Source organism: Miscanthus floridulus, chromosome 4, assembly GCF_019320115.1.
Source record: "Miscanthus floridulus cultivar M001 chromosome 4, ASM1932011v1, whole genome shotgun sequence".
In the NCBI taxonomy this organism is placed as follows: domain Eukaryota; kingdom Viridiplantae; phylum Streptophyta; class Magnoliopsida; order Poales; family Poaceae; genus Miscanthus; species Miscanthus floridulus.
In genome coordinates, this window is record NC_089583.1 from 22,487,127 (window position 1) to 22,504,977 (window position 17,851).

A 17,851-nucleotide genomic window follows, 5' to 3' on the forward strand; every position below is an offset into this window, starting at 1 on the left:
CCATAGATTAGTTACAAACCACTTCAAACCCCACTAGCTAGTTAGACCATAAGGATAATGTTGCGGCTTCTGCGATTTCACGTCAAAGCATAGAGCATAAGGATGAAAGGGACTTGATGCTGACCTAAAAGGATTGATTTAATGGAAAAACTTGGAAGTTAGGTCGCAATGCACATGAGGTATGTGACCCCAATTTTGAATGCAAGGCAATCGAGGACCTGAACTGAAAGCTACTGACCTTTAATTTCTTGAGCCAAGTATCACAAAGGAGTGAAAGGTCCCACGAGAACCCAAAAGGGAGGGGGTTTGAATTGGGTGACTAATTTCAAAATTAAATCCTACGGCTCAATTTAAACTACCACTAGAAAAATCATAAACTATTCTAACAAGATATGCACTTAAGGGTTTTTTCTAATGTGCTCTAACTTGCTCTCAACCCAAAGAAGTTTTGCAACTTAGAGACAATCCTATCAACTTGCCTATAGCTAATCTAGGAAGGTAGAGGTCATACAAGCAAAGCACAAACATAAGCAATAAACATGGTAAGTAAAGAGCTCAAGGTAGAGAGGGCAAACTCTCGGCAATGATATATCCTGTATATCGGTTGTCAAATAGCAACCCCTAGCACTGGTAGAGAACCGAGCTTTACTCCCGGTGGGGAACCCCCTCTAGTCCTGGTTCTCCACCCGGGAGCAAGCATCCGGGACTAAAGGGGGGGTCCTTTAGTCCCGGGTCAGGAACCGGGACTAAAGGAGGACCTTTAGTCCCGGTGGGTAACACCAACCGGGACTAAAGGTGCCTCCTGACATGCCACGATGGCCGGCACCTTTAGTCCCGGTTGGTAATACGAACCGGGACTAAAGGTTTTTTTCTTTTTTCTTTTCTTTTCATTTTTTTGTTTTCTTTTCAAAATAGGTTTTCAAAGTCGTATTGTACGCTGCTAATTATACATTTATACGCGCATATAGTATGTTTCGGTTCAAGCACAATGAACGTATTAAATCACACAATTCAAGCATAGAAATATATATATATATATGCATGCATGCATCATATATATATTTACATGCATGCATGCATATGTGTATTTTACATTATATTATTTCATGTGCATATATTACAAAAGATTGCATTATAGTTGTTGTGACATAACAAGTTTCCTCTCATCCTCTAGCTTGGCTTCAATGGCAGTGTTGGGTCAAAGTAGAACTCGCCCTTGGAATCGATGACATGCTCATTAAAAAATCCGGCTATAGACTCTTGAATTGCTTTGATTTGGTCTTGCCGTATGACCTTTTCCTCCAACCATCGAGTCTACAGGTTTGAATTAAAGGAAAATAAATTAATATATGTACATATATATATATATATAAAGACATAGTAACACAATCAATAATAATAATTAAATGAATATATAGTGTATTTTTAACGTACTTTGAGTCTCTCTGTAGGAGTTCTTTGGGAGAGCACCTTGATAAACTTGCAAACATAGTAACCACAGTAGTTGTTCCCCTGTTCCTGCCTCAGACACCACTTTACGAGAAAAAGATTTGTCATTCAATCTGGTGATCCGGTGAAAGCTATATGTTTAATTAATAAAGATGATGCGATTCAGGGGACTTACTTTCAAAGGGATTACATTCAGTGGCGCTTTGCATTTTTCCATGTGTTGCTTCTCAATAAAGGTTTTCCAAACACTGCCCAATAAAAAATTTGCCACGTCATCAGATATAGTTAATCATCATGTTTGTGTGTATATATAGTTGCTAGAAATCCCGAAATTACCTCTGGATAATATCTATCATATCTTGGTAGTCTTGTTGTGGTTTTCTCATCGAGTCATAGATTATCAAGTGACTTTTCACCAGATCGATGTCCATCAATATCCAGTGATTGCTGCATGTGTTTATAGGATATAACGCATAACACTCATTAATTAACTAGAATCAACATATGAGCCATTAAGGATATGATCGACATGATTAACACTCACTTGAAGTTATAGGGAAAGAGTATATCCTTCTTGTGGCGTTGGTTCACTAAGAAGTTCATGAGGTTACTCTCTGACTCAGACTTCCAATTAGTCTTTGGAGTAATTGGGTCTTTGAATACTATATGGGGATCAACAAAACCAATTTCATTGCAGCCTTCCTTTCTGAGCTCTGTCATTGTAAATCTGCATATATATAGTACTTGTTAGGATAATTTATATGCATATACACACATATGATGAGTTTAATAATAGATCGAAAGAATTATTACTTACAGGCAATAACAGCTAATGATAACTTTGTCCAGAGAGGTCAGGTGGCATAGTTGATGAAATTCTGCAAAGTCAACATACATAACATCATCGCCACGGAACCAATGTTCGTCTCTAATTCTGACACCAATGCAGAAGTCTCCACTGGTAGACGCCTGCATGTACCACTTGTTTAGCAGGTACATTTGCGTCCCCAGATCAGATAAGGCTTGAGGGTTGTATAGACTCTGGCCTAGTACAAATTTTTTCTTCCAAATATCAACCTCCGCCGCACTCTCAATGTTTCCATCACCAAACATCTGGTAAAGGTCGAGACCAGTCTCATTAAGAAATTCACCAAGGTGATCCAAATCGACATCCGGAGGTATGTTTGCCTGATGAATTAATCCTAAATTCGAACCATATTCATTACCAACAACTAACGGGGGGATTGATTGGTGCGCTTGTTGTCCGAGTTGGGCAACTCCTTTCCCTGCCCGCTTCTTTTTCTGTGCCGCCTCAATTGACTTGGTGAGAGTGCGGTCATAGTCTGATAACGTTGATTTGGACGGCTTACGAGATTCCCGCTGTTGTTGCTGGTAAGAAGTCACCTTTTTTCTTAGAATATCTAGAGCTACGAAGAAGTACGGTTTCTCCGGGTTTCTCCTTGCTTCTTGATTCATTTTAAGTTTGTCATAGAATCTAGACATGTCTTTTTTATATGCATCAGTTCCTTCTTCCTTCTCTTCAGATATTATTTTGGGAATAGCCCTTGGTTTCACGGTGACTTTCTTTGCAGGCGGGGACTGGTTCTTCGTTTGAGGGGCTGGCCTCTTGCTAGGCTTCTTGGTAGGCGGGGGCGGGGGAGGCGTTAGAGACCTCCTTGGAGGTGTTGGCAGCGGCGTTGGAGACCTCCTTGGAGGTGGCGGCTGCGGCGTTGGAGACCTCCTTGGAGATGGTGTGGATGCAGCCTCGTCTTCCAACACAATGTCATCGTACAGAGCACTATGATGATCTGGCGATTGAACAATTGGATTTAGGTTGGGGGAGGATCTGCTACAAAAAAAAGGAATGACATATTATTATGAGCAGATTGTTAATTATTTAAGCTAATACAAATTAATGATGTAGTGTTTTCATCCGCACGTACCTATGGTGAGGTAGTTCAGGAGGAGGTGGAGCCGACATCCCTGGAATGATGATGTAGCGCTTGCGCCATAGAATGAATGTCTTCTCCGCTTCTCCTAGAGTCTTCTCGCCATCACCTCCAGGAATGTCAAGAGGCAAATCACTAAAACCTTTTTCAGCTTTATCTACCGAGATGGTAGCATATCCTTCTTGGATTATATTCCCATGAATCCTTGGTGTCTTGGTTCGATCGATAGGATTAACAAGACTGATAGCCACCTTGATTGTGGAATTCTCCTTTGGAATGTGTAGCTCATACGTTGTACAAGGTTCAGTGACGTCATCCACAGGGAAGCGCAGTCCTGTGTCCCCTTGATTTGGTATCTCCGTGGAAGCGCAACTGCTTTTCAACTGAACAGATTGGCTAATGTTGATTCCTGGCTCTGATGCCTGCTTGCTTGCACTCACTGCTATTTGCACTTGCCTTCTGATTTCCTCCTGCATTCTCGCTTCAAGGTTTTTTTCCCGCTCCTGTACTTCACGCACCGCTTCCTCCAACCTCTGGAGCCGCTGTGCCTCTTCTTCCTTCTTTCTCTGGCGACTTCTATAGGAAGGTCTGTCCTGAGGGAATCTATGCTCCCACGAGACACTTCCTTTGCCTCTAGTTCGGCCACCATGTTCAATAGTCCCGATGGCGTATGTCAGCTCATCCTTCTCTCTATTGGGCCTGAACGCACCACTAGCAGTAGCTCTCTGAGCATAAAACAATATTTCTGCTGCTTCTTGCAGTCTTGCGCCATAAACGCACTTCCCTGTCTCCTGGTCTAGTGTTCCCCCATGACCAAAAAACCAATTCTTTACACGTTCTCCCCACTCGAGTGATTCTGGTCTGATACCCTTGGCAAGAAGGTCTGCTTTCATTTTGTTCCACTTCTTAATGGCAGTCGGGTAGCCACCTGATCCCAAGGTATGGTGGTATGTCTTCTGTTGGGCATTACGTTAGTTCTTTATCACCCGACTCACACCCTCTTCCGAAGTCTTGTACTGTACAAACTCATCCCAATAGGGCCTCTGCTTTGAGATCGGGCCTGGGACAGTAAAATCTGGTGCTATATTCTTCTTTACATACGTCGTGTATAGGTGTTTCTTCCAAGTCTGAAACTGGGTGGCCATCTTCTTCATTGCCCAATCCCTAACTCGCTCCTTCAATTCATCACCATCTATTATATCATCATAACCATCTGTTTGGAGCGTGAAATGTACCAAGACATCATTCCAAATTAACGCCTTGTCACGATCGGAGATAAAACTGATATGAGGAGCATTGGTCTTCTTCTTCCATTCACGGGTACTAATCAGGAGCCGGCCCCGTACAAGGTAACCACAGTGGTGCACAAATTTCATTTTATTCGGCCCCCCCGGTTCTCCTGTATCCACATTGAACTCCGAGATGATGAAGCGACCCTCCAATGGCTTTTTGGGACCTCGAACATTTTTACTCTTCATTGTAGTTGTTGATGTCGATCCAGAGGGCTACAAAACATAAACATTATTTTTAATGTCATGAGCACACATAAGACATATGATAATATATATAGCTAATAATAAAAAATATATACTTGGCCAATATGTTGTTGCTCATTTTGTTCAAGAGCTAAGTACTGACTCCCGTTATCTGCATCCTCTTGCACGTTATTTTTAGCACCATCATCGCCGGCAACTTGAGTGCCAGTGTTGATCAAATTCATCATCAACTCCTCATCGCCGGCAACAAGAGTGGCGGTGCTCCACTCCGCCGTATATATGTCTGTACACATGGGTGAACGAGGGCGGTGGTGCTCCGCCGTATACATAGAAACGCATGGACGAACGATGGCGGCGGTGCTCCGCGACGTATATGTACATGCATATGAATACATATGAATACAAACGACGTATATATACATGCATATGAATACAAATGATAAGAATTTATTTTCTTCTTTTACAGGCGATCTCTGATGCTATGATATAAAGTTTGAAGATAGTCTTCCCGGAAAAAATATGTAATGCTCATATTACTTTAGCAACATTAATATATTATATCTGTATATTCAAAGTTCACAAATGAAGAAACGTTGAAGTTTTCCTTCATTTGTCTGTAGCCATGCATGCAAGTCCAACCAAAACTGCTTACATCATCACATGTGATATTTTTGATAAACTAAAAAACGCTTAGTTTACAAACTGGGTATCAAAATTGAGTTCCTATTTGACCATTATATATCCTACAACAAATCCTTCAAAAAAAAAGACCCTACATGAATATATTTGGATAAAATTTTGTTAACAAACATTGATCTATGAAGATAGAAAAAATTCTTCTATTGAAACTGCATCTTGGAATAATGGCATATCATATAGTGATGAATATATGGCGGTTGATGGGCTAGATCATTTTCAGCTTTAGTGACAACGACAATGGTTGCCATCCTGAGGAGTTTGTACGAAAGTTCATTAGCGGATGGTTCGTAGCGTTGTTTCCAAATAATATATAGCGTGTTTATTATACAAGCCATGGATTTACATCGATCTAATTAATTTCTAAAGTAATTTCATTGGTGGTCCTTAATTAAACTTGTCATGAGTTCAGGTCCCAGTGATCTTAAAATGTATTTTTGTACCATAAAATGCAGTTTTTGACTCTCTAATTAAACTTGCTAATTTATCCATATAATATCCAAACATTCAAAACTTGCGTTAAGATATGTTTTTTATTTAAAATCATTTAGAGTTCCAAATATTCATTTTCAGTTCCTAGATTTTGTGATTCAAAATTTGGAATTTTCAATCGACCTCGAGTCCCAGGCGCAAAAAATGTCGGGACTAGAGCCCATTTTAGCCTCGGATGAAAGGTCTGTTCTCTACTAGTGCACTCCACACCTAGAACTGATGGTCGCCACCTAGAAGGCCACCATGCCTTCATTGGAAGGCCACGAAGACCTCAAGCATTCTGGCTCACCAAGATCCTCTGGCCACCTAGAAGGCCACCATGCCTTTATAGTAGCAGTGCATGTATTTGTGCAAGCAAATTATTCTTGTCAACAGTTTTAACATTTAAATAGGACCATCATCCATGCAGGGGTACATGACTTTGGGACAACCATGCTAGAAGAGTGGGCTAACTGCAACCCTACAAGAGAAAAGAAAGCACTACACTACCACCCTGGCAAATGACACCTAACTAAGGGCTTGTTTGAATGCTGTCCAATACACCCCAATCCACATGTTTTGCAAGAGATTGAGATGGATTGGACTGCATCCAAACAAGGCCTAACTAAGAACCCGACTTCCTTCCTTGGCTTAAGCATTCAAATACATTCCTCGCCGTCATGGCCCTTCTCGACACCGCTTTCACTTGCTCCATGTATGATCACTGGAGCCGGCCTATACCTCTTGGCGAACACCACGAACGCCAACAGATCCACGGCGTTGAGGGCTGCTATGAGGTAGAAGAACCAGTCCACATGACCCTTGTTGAGATCCTGAGGTATCCACCCAGGCCGGCCGCCTCTGCAGGTGATGGTCATGACTAGAGTGACGAGAAGGCTGCTCGCAAAGCTCCCAGCCGACATGGAGGCGACGCTCATGGCGCTCCCGAGGCTCCTGAGGCCTTCCGGAAGCTGGTCGTTGAAGAACTCCGTCATGGTGACGTACATGAACACCTCGGACGCCCCGATCAGCAGGTACTGCGGGGTCTGCCAGAGGATGCTGAGAGAGCTGGACGCGTCGACGCCTCCCGTCGTGGCGCGTATCAGCCTCTGCTGCTCCACCACGCCGGACGTGATCATGGCCGCGGTGGAGATGACGAGCCCCGTGCCCATCCTCTGGAGTTCCGTCGGCTCGTGCGATATCTTCGTCATGATCTTGACGATGCAGAACCTGTAGATGAAGACGAAGGCCGTCACGCCCAGTATCTCGAAGACGTCCATGCCGGCGGGAGGGATCTTCAGCTTCCACAGGGAGTCGTCCATGGCCTGCGCCTGCTCGATGAACACCGACGTCATCTGCGAGTAGGACGTGGAGAAGAGGATGCTGCAGAGCCAGATTGGGACTAGCCGCAGGATGCACTTGAGCTCTTCCACTTGGGTAAGTGTGCAGAGCCTCCATGGATTGGGCTTGGAGGAAGGTTGAAGGGCAGATGGATCTTTAATCACCGCTGCCTTGTCCAAACACCTGATGATGACAACGAAGGAAAGAAAGAAACATATATATATAAATATATAAACTTGATCTGCAGTCACCAGTATATATACATATCTGTATATATATAAACAAACAAACAAAGAAACAAACAGCGTATGTACCAGTACTCTGGTGTGTGCACCATCTTCCTGACCCCCGTCTTGACGTGAGCTCCATCAGCAGCATCGGGGTCATACAGATCTTGCTCTCGCACCGAAGCTCTAACGCGCCGCCTGTTCCTTACCGCGGCGACAACCACCTGGCAGACGCTGACGACGGCGTTGCCGCTGGCCAGGAAGTGCCTGTACCGGAGCGTCCCGACGGCGAACAGGAGGTACCCGAGCAGGGCCGCGGCGGTCGCGATCCAGAACGCCTGGACCCACTCTCCCTTGTCCTCCATGTACGCCAGCGCGGTGACGGCGAGGATGCCGCCGAGGTTGTTGGCGACGAAGAAGTAGCCGAAGAAGGCGGACTTGGATTTCCGCTCCCGGGCGTCCGTCTCGTCAAACTGGTCGGCGCCGAACGTGTTCGCCGCGGGCTGGTACCCGCCGTTCCCGAGCGCGATCTGGTAGATGGAGACGTAGAAGACGGCGGCCTGCACCGTCGTCGGCGGCTTGCAGTGCTCCTGCCGGCCCCCGCCGTTGCCGAAGTGGCACGACTTGTCCAGGAACACGTGGCAGGCGACGGCGAGCTCCACCAGTCCCTGTTGTACAGTGTACAGTTGTCAGCATGCAGCAGCCATATATGTATGACATGACAGGAGAAGCAAGCTTGTACTCCCCAGTAGGAGTATAGTTGTATTACGTACGGCGAGGAAGATGAGCTGGAAGATGGTGCAGGCCTTGTATCTGCCCCAGTAGGAGTCGCTGACGATGGCGCCGATGATGGAGAAGACGTAGGTGGTGCCGTTCCAGTTGGATGCCTTGTTGGCGGCGTCCGCGTTGTCCAGCCGCATCACCACCGACATGAACGTCACCAGGTTGGTCCCCACGCAGTTGACCGCGAACGTCACCAGCGCCTGGTTGGCTGCACGGCCGTATCGTATGGATGCCCATGCCATGCACACCACAGGCACAACCACAATTCAGGGTTAGTTCAGTCTCCCACTGTCAGTGTCACAGTTCCACTTATACTGTATGCAATGTAATTAGTAAAATCTAAACCTGGCAAAGTAAAACTGTGCGAAGGTAATTAATGAAGCAGTAAAATAAAAACCTGCTAATCTACCGGTCCGGCCGCTACCGTTACGCGTTGACTTACCGAGCATGAGGAAGCCGGCGAACCATCCGCCTGACCTGTCTCTGCGGCACGGCTCGCCGCTCCAGCCCACCGACCCGTCCCGCGTCGCCGTCACGGCCTCAGCAGCAGCACCACCGCCGCCATGCTCCTCCACCTCACCACCCGGTGTCCCTGCTTGTTGCAGAGGCAGCTCAGCGGTCGGGGTCCAGCTACCCTCCTGCGGCCGGATCGATTTACATACATGCATGCATATCATATCGAGAGGGAAGAATAGAGTATTGTAAACGAATCGATCGAATAGAAACGCGTGCATATGCCACTTACAGCCATCCCTGATGGATATGGATGCAGCAATCAGGCTTGGAGCGAGGAGCCTGCAGGTCGATAATGGTCGTCCGGGACGGACGGACGAGATATATGATGATGATGGCCGGGAACTGAACTTGGGAATGCGAATGAGTCACCCTGCCTTTTGGTCCGAGATCCTCTTGTTCAGAGATGACGGACGAGGTTGCTCCGAGTCAGAGGATCACCATTTTTATTTGTTTGGGCTGGCTGGCTAGTAGCTACTCCTCGGCCGGAACGAATCTGATCGGATGGATGGTGTATATGCAGTAGCCGAGCAAATGCTTGTGTGTAGGTGGCAGTTGCTTGTTGTTTTGACTTTGCAAGACAGATAGAGAGATAGATATAGCAGGCAGCAGCAAGCCTGCCCAAAGGAAGGCCAAGAGGAAGCGGCGGCGACCAATGCAACAGCCAGAGCCAGCAGGTGTATATATAGGGCTGCGCCGTTAGAGGGAGACGGGTGCCATCGTCTTAATTGTTTCCAGTTTCAGTGTATCCTCGGCCTGCAGTCGCGTCATTCTGGATATCCTTCTGACCATGACGACCATGGCCATAGTTAGCTGTTGTGGCACATTTAATATAATATAATATAATGATTTATATTATATCATCTCGTCGTCGTCTCTGCAGGGTACGGTGCAGACACTACTGGAAACTCGAATATTTCTGAGGGTGATTATTTTTTCTGTGCGTTTTTCTCAGAACACACAGAAAATTTATAATTTTTCTGTCGGTATCAAAAAATACCCACAGAAATATCGAAAAACCGACAGAATAATTGAGTTATTTTTCTGTGCGTGACAATACACACAGAAAAATAATGCATACCCACAGAGAAATAGTAATTATTCTGTGGGTTTTTTTTTAACTCACAGAAAAAAAAAACGACGCAGGCACAGGAATGGATTCGTCGCGCCCTATTTTCGTCATTGGCGCCTGCCTTCGCGCGGTATAGAATAGAAAAGAGAGTGAAAAAACAAACCCTAAAAGTAAATCCTTCCGCGGCCGCCACCCAACCCTATCTCAAACGCGCCGCCAGAGGCCGAACTCCGCAAGTCCGCCGCTCCCGTAGTCCCGTCGCTCCCGGCTCCAGGTCCACCGCTCCCACCTCATCCCGTTGCTCCCAGCTCCAGGTCCAGCGCCCGCCGCCCGCCGCCGCTCCTCGGGTATCCCGGCGCGCCAGCCGCCGCTCCTCGGGTATCCCGGCGCGCCAGCCGCCGCTGCCCAAGTCCGCCATCGCCCCAGCCCGACGCGCCGCCTGCCCCAGATCTGTCGTCGCCCAGCCCCTCCAGCGCATGGCACCCCGAGCGCGGCCTGTCCTGGCGAGCGGCCCCTCCCGGCGCGTCGCGCCGCTGGCCACCGCTTGCCCCAGATCCGGTGCCGGCGCCGCCTCTCCTGCGCACGGTGTCTCGGGCGCGGCCAGTGCCGGCAAGCGGGCCCACTTTTGAAGCCGGCAACGGCGGATCTGGAGGAGCCCGCCACCACGCCACTTCCATGTCCGGCACTACCCATTCACCGGCCCTCCACCTACTCTGGGCCGACCGGACTGGAAGAAGGGGAGGACAGCCGCGAGGGAAGACCACCTGCGCCACCGCCGTTGCCGCCGGTGAGCTACGTGTCTGACTGCTTCCTCCTTAGGTCGTGGCTTAGGACTTTCTCCTGGTCGAGATCTCTTGTGATTTGCCTTGTTTGTCGTATCATCAGATAGATTTACATGGACCATTGACTACTTTCAGTTCCCATTCCCTGAAACATGTTTTTGCATTCAGTGAAGTGAGGGTTGAAGGTTTGGAGACCTTGGACTATCTTGACAACTTGCAATCCAAGAATCGTTGTACTGAACAAGGAGATGCAGTTGTATTTGAGTCTGAAGTAAGCTTGTGTTCTGCTAAATTTCATGGTTTGACGCCATTTCTGTACCAATGAAACTCTAATTACATTTGTATGTTGTTTTTTGAGTAAGGTGGACAAGGTATATTTGAGTGCTCCGCCAAAGATTGTGATCATTGACCACGAGAAGAAAAGAACATTTGTTTTGAGGAAAGAGGGACTTCCTGATGTTGGTGAGTTAGGAGTTATTAGGACCTTTTTTTATTCTTCAATTACAATGTTGATTTGTGAAATTCTGGGTTTTAAACTATTATGGATGTTGGCCTTTTCGTTTTGCAGTTGTTTGGAACCCTTGGGACAAGAAGGCCAAAGCAATGCCAGATTTCGGGGATGAGGAGTACAAGAGCATGCCAGGTGAAGAGTGGATAGGAAAGCAGGAAATTTCTGCTGTACCATCCAGTTACAGCAGCGGACAATTGGATCCTGAACTGATTTGTCGAATGCACACAATATAAAGTTTACCAACGATTGCCTCCTATGTGAGTATTCTGCACTTACTTTATTTGAGTGTTAGCAAATAAATCGTGCCTCAAATATTTCTTGAACATATATGAGCAATGAGCTGTCAGTTTGATCCAAATGGGAGCTCTTCATTGTCTTTTATCAGTAACTTGACATCTTTGAAAATCACAAGTAGAACTATACTAACATAATTTACTGTAATGTAAGAAATATACATGGATGGACCACTCAAATAATGTCATTATATTTGAATTTGAGGGAGCAATGTAATAAGAAGATTTTACTGCAAAGTTAAAATACAATTTTAACTTGTTTGTTTTGTTACCCTGGTTGCTTTTCAGGTGAGATGCTATGAAAACAGTACCTTGAATATCTTGCATATATCAACCTGATCAATCATTTTGATATGTGATATTTGCGGAGCTGAGATGATATGAAACCCCAGTCTCGTGCCGCGCTGCTCTCCCCTTCCCTAACTATGCCTTGTGACTTTTTTTGTTTTGTACTACTTTTGAGTGGCTGTGATGAATCAAGTTTCCATTAGAGAACTTCTGCACTTTAGCACCTTATGAGCTGGTACTTGGGATATTTTGTTCTGTTTGCTGCTTAACTAGGATGGCTTGTACCAGTACAAGCAACCAGTTCTGTGGCCAGTTCAATTCCCATTAGAGAGAGAGAATTAAATTAAGTTCCAGGTGAAATTAAGTTGCAGTTGTCATGCTGATAATGGGTAAATCTGAGCCATTTCTCGAGTTCTTTTGCTCTTGTTCTTTTGCTCCAGGTGAAATATATGTAGTTCTCGTGCTTTTGACATACTGCTCTCTAATGGATCTGGAATGACCAATAGTTTCTTTTCTATTAGCTCAGTTCAATAGAGCTCTGTGATTTTTGCATTGCTATTTGTAGAAGAACATGACTTTTTTTAATTCAATATATTAGCTAAGCTGACACCTGTATCTGAGCTTGTATTTGTGCTCCGATTGATGCTAAGAGTTAGGACTTGAATGTTTGTTCAGATTGGATCAGGTTTGGCTCCTCTTTCTTGAATGTCGCCACCTATACATGTGTGCATGACCAACTTTAGTGCTTGCTTGGTGTTCTATACTACTGTGCAGTTTATTTTTAGAATTTGTTGCAATACAGTAGGGTATCGGGGACTTGGGTCTGTCAGTTAACCTTGTCCATGGGATAAGTATGTATGCAACACCAAAGTTTCTGAAATCTGAATCGATGATGTGGTCTAGCAATGCACTTATAAGGTATCATGGATTTCTAGTGCACTGTGGCTCTTTTGCTGCATCTATTTTGGTCTACAGATTTTTTTAGACATCTTTCCATGTTAGCTTTCTGTTATTGCATTCTACAGATTTTTTTAGACATCTTTCTGATTTGCCCCATGGGTCATTTTTATTTGATGCCTCAGGAATGTTGGACTTCTTCTCCCAATTATCATCACCTGCATCTGAATCCATTTTAGCACCCTTATCAGCCCAAGTATCCATTTCAGCTGGTTGTCCAGATACAGTTGCCTCGCCTGTTGGCTTCTCAGTGCTCCAGCCTCCCCAATCAGTGGAATTGTCCTGCACCTTAGCCTTGCTTTGCTGGGTGAGCTGGGATTTCTGATGCTTTTTGTGGTTGCCTGTGCAGACTGGAGCAGGAGTCGGGCTTCTACTTCAACATGAAGCACTTCGAGGACCTCGTGCAGGGCGGCGAGTGGGACGAGTTGGAGAGGTACCTCAGCGGCTTCACCAAGCTGGAGGACAACCGCTACTCCATGAAGATCTTCTTTGAGATCCGCAAGCAGAAGTACCTCGAAGCCCTTGATAGGTGACCGACTCATCACTACACTACTCTTGGTCCCTTGTTGTTGTCAATGTTTATTTTTTGCTGAATTTGCTGTCGGTGTCACAGGCATGATAGGGCCAAGGCTGTGGAGATTCTCGTGAAGGATCTGAAGGTGTTCGCCTCCTTCAATGAGGAGCTGTTCAAGGAGATAACACAGCTGCTGACCTTGGAGAATTTTAGGTATGGTAACTTTCCTTTCAGAAGCAAAATATATAGTGCATTGGGCCGGTGCATCCAGATGTGATTGTGTATTGACGATCAACAGGCAAAATGAGCAGATGTGATTTTGATGGTTTAATTTTGATATGTTTAATAACACATATTGACTTCCTTAAAATATCAGGAATGCAATTTGTGAACAGAAATTCTATGGTGCTTTTTGGTATCAATTCAATTAGATTGTATGGTAGAATTTAATTTTTATGTGCACAACTGATATAAATCAAATAGTTCAATCACGTAACTGCTACTTGTCGATGCTTCCTTTGTTCATTTGACTTGTTGGAATTTTATTGCTCCTGGTTGTCCAGCGCTACAGAATCTTCTTGATATGGTTCTTTTGGGACTGTTTTCATGTGATTTGGACATCTCTACCTGTTTATCCCAAGTAACCAGCTTTTATCGACAATGTGCAAAGAAATTTTATCACTTTATAGCAGCTCTAGCTTTAGATGCTTATGTTATAGCAGATACCATCCTTTTTTTTTTCCTTATTGTAAGGTCGTATCCATACATGCAACAATTGGGATTTCTCTACTTGTTATGCCTGCAAGTCTAACGGTGCTTCCAGAAGCACATTTCGTGCATGTAAAAGGTGAGGCTAACTGGGCTTTATTTCTTTCTTTCTAATGCCTTTCAGTCTGAACTGGCAACATCAGCTCTGCAAGAACCCCAGACCAAACCCTGACATCAAGACACTCTTTACTGATCACTCTTGTGCTGCTCCTACCAATGGAGCGAGAGCACCTCCACCTACCAATGGTCCGCTTGTTGGATCCATCCCTAAGTCAGCTGGATTTCCACCAATGGGTGCTCATGCTGTAAGTATTATCACAAGCAGGCCATTTAACTTATCCTGACTATTGATTGCTTATACTGGTTCAATGTTGCAGCCACACCAATGGGGATCTTCATGCTGCAAACCTTGACAACAATTAAGGTTCCGACAACAATGGCGATCATGCATCGATAATGTGATGGTTGTGTTAGCTTTAGTTTTAGCTCTAGTTTTAGTTTTAGTTTTAGTTTTAGCTATAATATGACTCAATGATGCATGCTTGTACTTTACTCATCTTGACTGAGACTTAAACTGTTGAGATGAGATGGTAATGCTTTTGAATGTATTGATGCCGGACCATTTGGACATCATCTATATGTAGCCCGGATGCCATTAATGAATGTGCTGAACATTTGGATCTTTATATGTATGCTATCTATTATGTTGTGATGAAATTACAGTATGGACAGTCCATATTTGCTGCATGGTTAAGGTTTTTTTTTCTGTCGGTGGTTCTTTTATTTTTTTGTGTGTTAACCGAGACCGACACAACATTTAAATTTAATCTGCCTAATGCAATTTTTCTGTGCGTGTAACACCCATAGAAAAATCATTTTTCTGTCGGGCTTTTCCTTTTTTCTGTGAGGATTAACGCACACAGTATTTAAAATTAATCTGGGCTAACGCAATTTTTCTGTGCGTGTAACATCCACAGAAAAATTGTTTCTGACGGCGAACACACAGAACAATTGAATTTTTCTGTCATTATATTTCTGTGGGTATTTTTCTGAGGGTACACCGTCAGAAAAATATTTTTCTGACGGGATTCGTATTTTCCTGTGTGTTTTCGCACGCACAGAGAAAACCGAGTTTCCAGTAGTGAGACACAAGTCACACAACCGCGCAAGCTAGCAACCAATTATCCTCTAGATCTCGTGCTTATATAGTATTAATTATGTCATGCCCATGGCTTTGCAAGTTTTGTCTTCCCCACCACCACCGTACCACGGCTTCCGGCCGATCAGCACGGCCCGTGGGTATACCAAATCTGCAGCCCTGAGCCCCTGACCGTGAATTCTGCAGCCTGCAGGCTACCACGATCATATCCAATTAAGTACTCACTCCGTACCAAAATAAATCAATTCCTAAAATCACCGAAAATCAAATTATCTTAAGTGTAACCAACTTGACTTTATAAAAAGGACAACAATATCTATAACACCAAATAAGTGCATATATTGATGATGTATCTAGTGGTACTACTTTGGTGTCATAAATATTTTCTCTTTTCTATAGATTTAGCCAAAGTTAAAATAGTTTGACTTTGGGCAGTCTGAGTGGAAGTGTCGTATGAGTTTCATTTGCATTTAATAAGCTACCACATAACTATTTTTTGGACATGACATTGGTTTTAAGAAGATACAGAAGAAGTGATGAAACTCTATATGAATCATGAAATTAAATATATATGAAACAATGGAATGAAATTATGCACTTGACAATGAATGTTTCATCCAACTTGCATTTTATTTTAAATGATGTGGTAGTATTGGAAACAACATTTTATTTTACATGTTGTGGTAGCATTGAAAACAACAACACCATGAAACTCTCTACTAAGAATAGACTTGTACAACTCTAAAGTTGATTTATTGGGATGGAGGGAGTATAAAATACAAAAGGCTTGAAACCGCTTTGTTTTACCTACCAATGTTGTCATAACAAGTTTGCTCACCTCGATGTGGTAACAGATTTTAATAGCTACAATACTAACCTATGTGATTGGAACATGCGATGTCCGTGCAATGGGACACGATCTAGCCGTCATTTAGGATCTGCTTCTACCATTGCTTTTGTATGACAGGGCTACGATGTAGATATGTCAGAAAGGCTACCTCTATGTTCCAAATTGTTTCTATAGTTGACGCACCTTACATTACATGCTCTTGATACAGATGCATAGTCATAGCTAGTTTTGAAGGAATATGTGTTCTCCTCATGTAACATAGTCTTTATGCTCAATCAACAAGAACAATTATCAGTATATCTTGTAGTTGTAGACAACAATATTATGTAGCCAGTGGTGTTAGCATCATTAAATTTCACAAAAAATACATGGAAGTAGCATAAATTATTTGAATTTCCTATTCCCTATCAAATCTAATGCTTAGAACGACACACAAGTAATCTTTAAGAAAATGTATACTAGAAACCAGTATAAACTCTCCATGTATGGATGATTTTTTTTTTCCTGGAGCTTGCACATCAAGGATAATAAAGAGACAAGATACTAAAAGACATATTATAAGAAACAAAGCTTTAATTAGTAGAGCTAGTATACCCTCAACCATGCATGGAATTTAAGTCATACAACCATATCTTGGAAAAAAATTCATAAACCAACAACTACTACATTTATTTATTTGCAAAAATACTTCATTGACAATAGAGATAGAGATATAGATGGTCTGCTATAGATGTATTGACGTGTCTTCAAGTTATATAAAAAGATAATTTAAAAAAAGAGGCTTATAATTAAATTAATGATATCTGTATATGTATTCAACCCTATATTCCTCAATCCATGCAAACTCATTCAATCATATCTATGGAGAGTTCACAAATCAAACGAATACATTCATTGCCACCCCCTATAGGAAGATTGCACATCCACACAAGCAAGCCACCAATGCAATATCTTCTACTCTATCTCGTGCTTATAGTATGGCTTTGCACGATTTGCCTCTTGTCCACCACCACCACTGTACCACGGGCCACGGCTTCCAGGTTTCAGTGACCAGCCCTGCAGTCCAGACCATGAATTGTTAGCACTTAGTACGAGTAGCAGTTGCATTGAACGATCATACCTAAAACTTTGACTCTTTCTCTTGCAAACTGTAGTATTTGTACCAACAAATAAATTCATATATGCCTATAACTTTTTTTTTAAATCTTTCAAATCGTAATCCGGTGATATGATATCCATTCATAAAACATAGCTCGTGTCATTTGAGGGTCATTGTTGATATAAAAAAGTCTTGAAACACATACACATTTTTTATATATAAATAGTTTTTTAGGGGGGGGGGGGGGGGGGGGGGGGGAGGGGGTAGTAAGAGAGCATAGTACTAATATTATCTACTTCCTTCGTCCCAAAATAAATCAATTCCTAGAATCACCTAAATTCAAACCATCTTAAGTTTGACCAACTTTATAGGAAAATGTAACAATATCTGTAAAACCAAATAAGTGCATTCTTGATCGAGGTATCTAGTCATACAGGTTTGGTGTCATAAATATTTATACTCTTTTCTATAAATTTAGTCAAAGCTAAAATAGTTTGACTTTAGCTAGTCTCAGTGGTAGTGTCATGTGAGTTTCATTTGCATTTAATAGGCTACATGTAGACATTTTTTATGACATGAAAATGATTTTAAAAAGAGAGAGAAGTAAGTTTCATCTCTTGGAATGCTTACCAT

General features: G+C 43.4%; 3 protein-coding genes across 3 annotated transcripts; 2 read left to right on the forward strand and 1 right to left on the reverse strand.

Annotated features, from left to right (window-relative positions):
• Window positions 1–6,720: 6,720 nt before the first annotated feature.
• Window positions 6,721–9,163, reverse strand: LOC136548228 (protein NRT1/ PTR FAMILY 7.3-like). Its single transcript, XM_066539833.1, has 5 exons — window positions 9,158–9,163; window positions 8,855–9,050; window positions 8,403–8,620; window positions 7,717–8,297; window positions 6,721–7,585 (listed from the first exon to the last, which is right to left on the reverse strand). Exons 1-5 carry the CDS (start codon window positions 9,161–9,163, stop codon window positions 6,721–6,723), a joined length of 1,866 nt encoding a protein of 621 aa, XP_066395930.1.
• A 1,509-nt stretch (window positions 9,164–10,672) lies between these two features.
• LOC136548229 (putative glucose-6-phosphate 1-epimerase) lies at window positions 10,673–11,523 on the forward strand. Its single transcript, XM_066539834.1, has 4 exons — window positions 10,673–10,795; window positions 10,883–11,050; window positions 11,142–11,241; window positions 11,348–11,523. The coding sequence occupies exons 1-4, from the start codon at window positions 10,673–10,675 to the stop codon at window positions 11,521–11,523; spliced, it is 567 nt and encodes a 188-aa protein (XP_066395931.1).
• LOC136549534 (protein TOPLESS-RELATED PROTEIN 2-like) lies at window positions 11,409–14,857 on the forward strand. The gene is made up of 5 exons (XM_066540838.1): window positions 11,409–11,547; window positions 12,954–13,357; window positions 13,442–13,555; window positions 14,235–14,415; window positions 14,488–14,857. The coding sequence occupies exons 2-5, from the start codon at window positions 13,209–13,211 to the stop codon at window positions 14,521–14,523; spliced, it is 480 nt and encodes a 159-aa protein (XP_066396935.1). The 5' UTR covers window positions 11,409–11,547; window positions 12,954–13,208; the 3' UTR covers window positions 14,524–14,857.
• Window positions 14,858–17,851: the final 2,994 nt, after the last annotated feature.

Bases quoted from the DNA above. Each gene is read 5' to 3' on its own strand.
- LOC136548228 (XM_066539833.1), bottom strand. The intron at 8,621-8,854 runs GTAAGTCAACGC...ACGGCCGTGCAG, and splicing joins CGCCGGCTTCCTCATGCTCG to CCAACCAGGCGCTGGTGACG. The intron at 7,586-7,716 runs GTACATACGCTG...TGTCATCATCAG, and splicing joins GTGCACACACCAGAGTACTG to GTGTTTGGACAAGGCAGCGG.
- LOC136549534 (XM_066540838.1), top strand. From the start codon at position 13,209: ATGAAGCACTTCGAGGACCTCGTGCAGGGCGGCGAGTGGGACGAGTTG. The intron at 13,358-13,441 runs GTGACCGACTCA...TCGGTGTCACAG, and splicing joins TACCTCGAAGCCCTTGATAG to GCATGATAGGGCCAAGGCTG. The intron at 14,416-14,487 runs GTAAGTATTATC...TCAATGTTGCAG, and splicing joins CACCAATGGGTGCTCATGCT to CCACACCAATGGGGATCTTC.
- LOC136548229 (XM_066539834.1), top strand. From the start codon at position 10,673: ATGTCCGGCACTACCCATTCACCGGCCCTCCACCTACTCTGGGCCGAC. The intron at 11,051-11,141 runs GTAAGCTTGTGT...TTTTTGAGTAAG, and splicing joins CAGTTGTATTTGAGTCTGAA to GTGGACAAGGTATATTTGAG. The intron at 11,242-11,347 runs GTGAGTTAGGAG...TTCGTTTTGCAG, and splicing joins AGAGGGACTTCCTGATGTTG to TTGTTTGGAACCCTTGGGAC.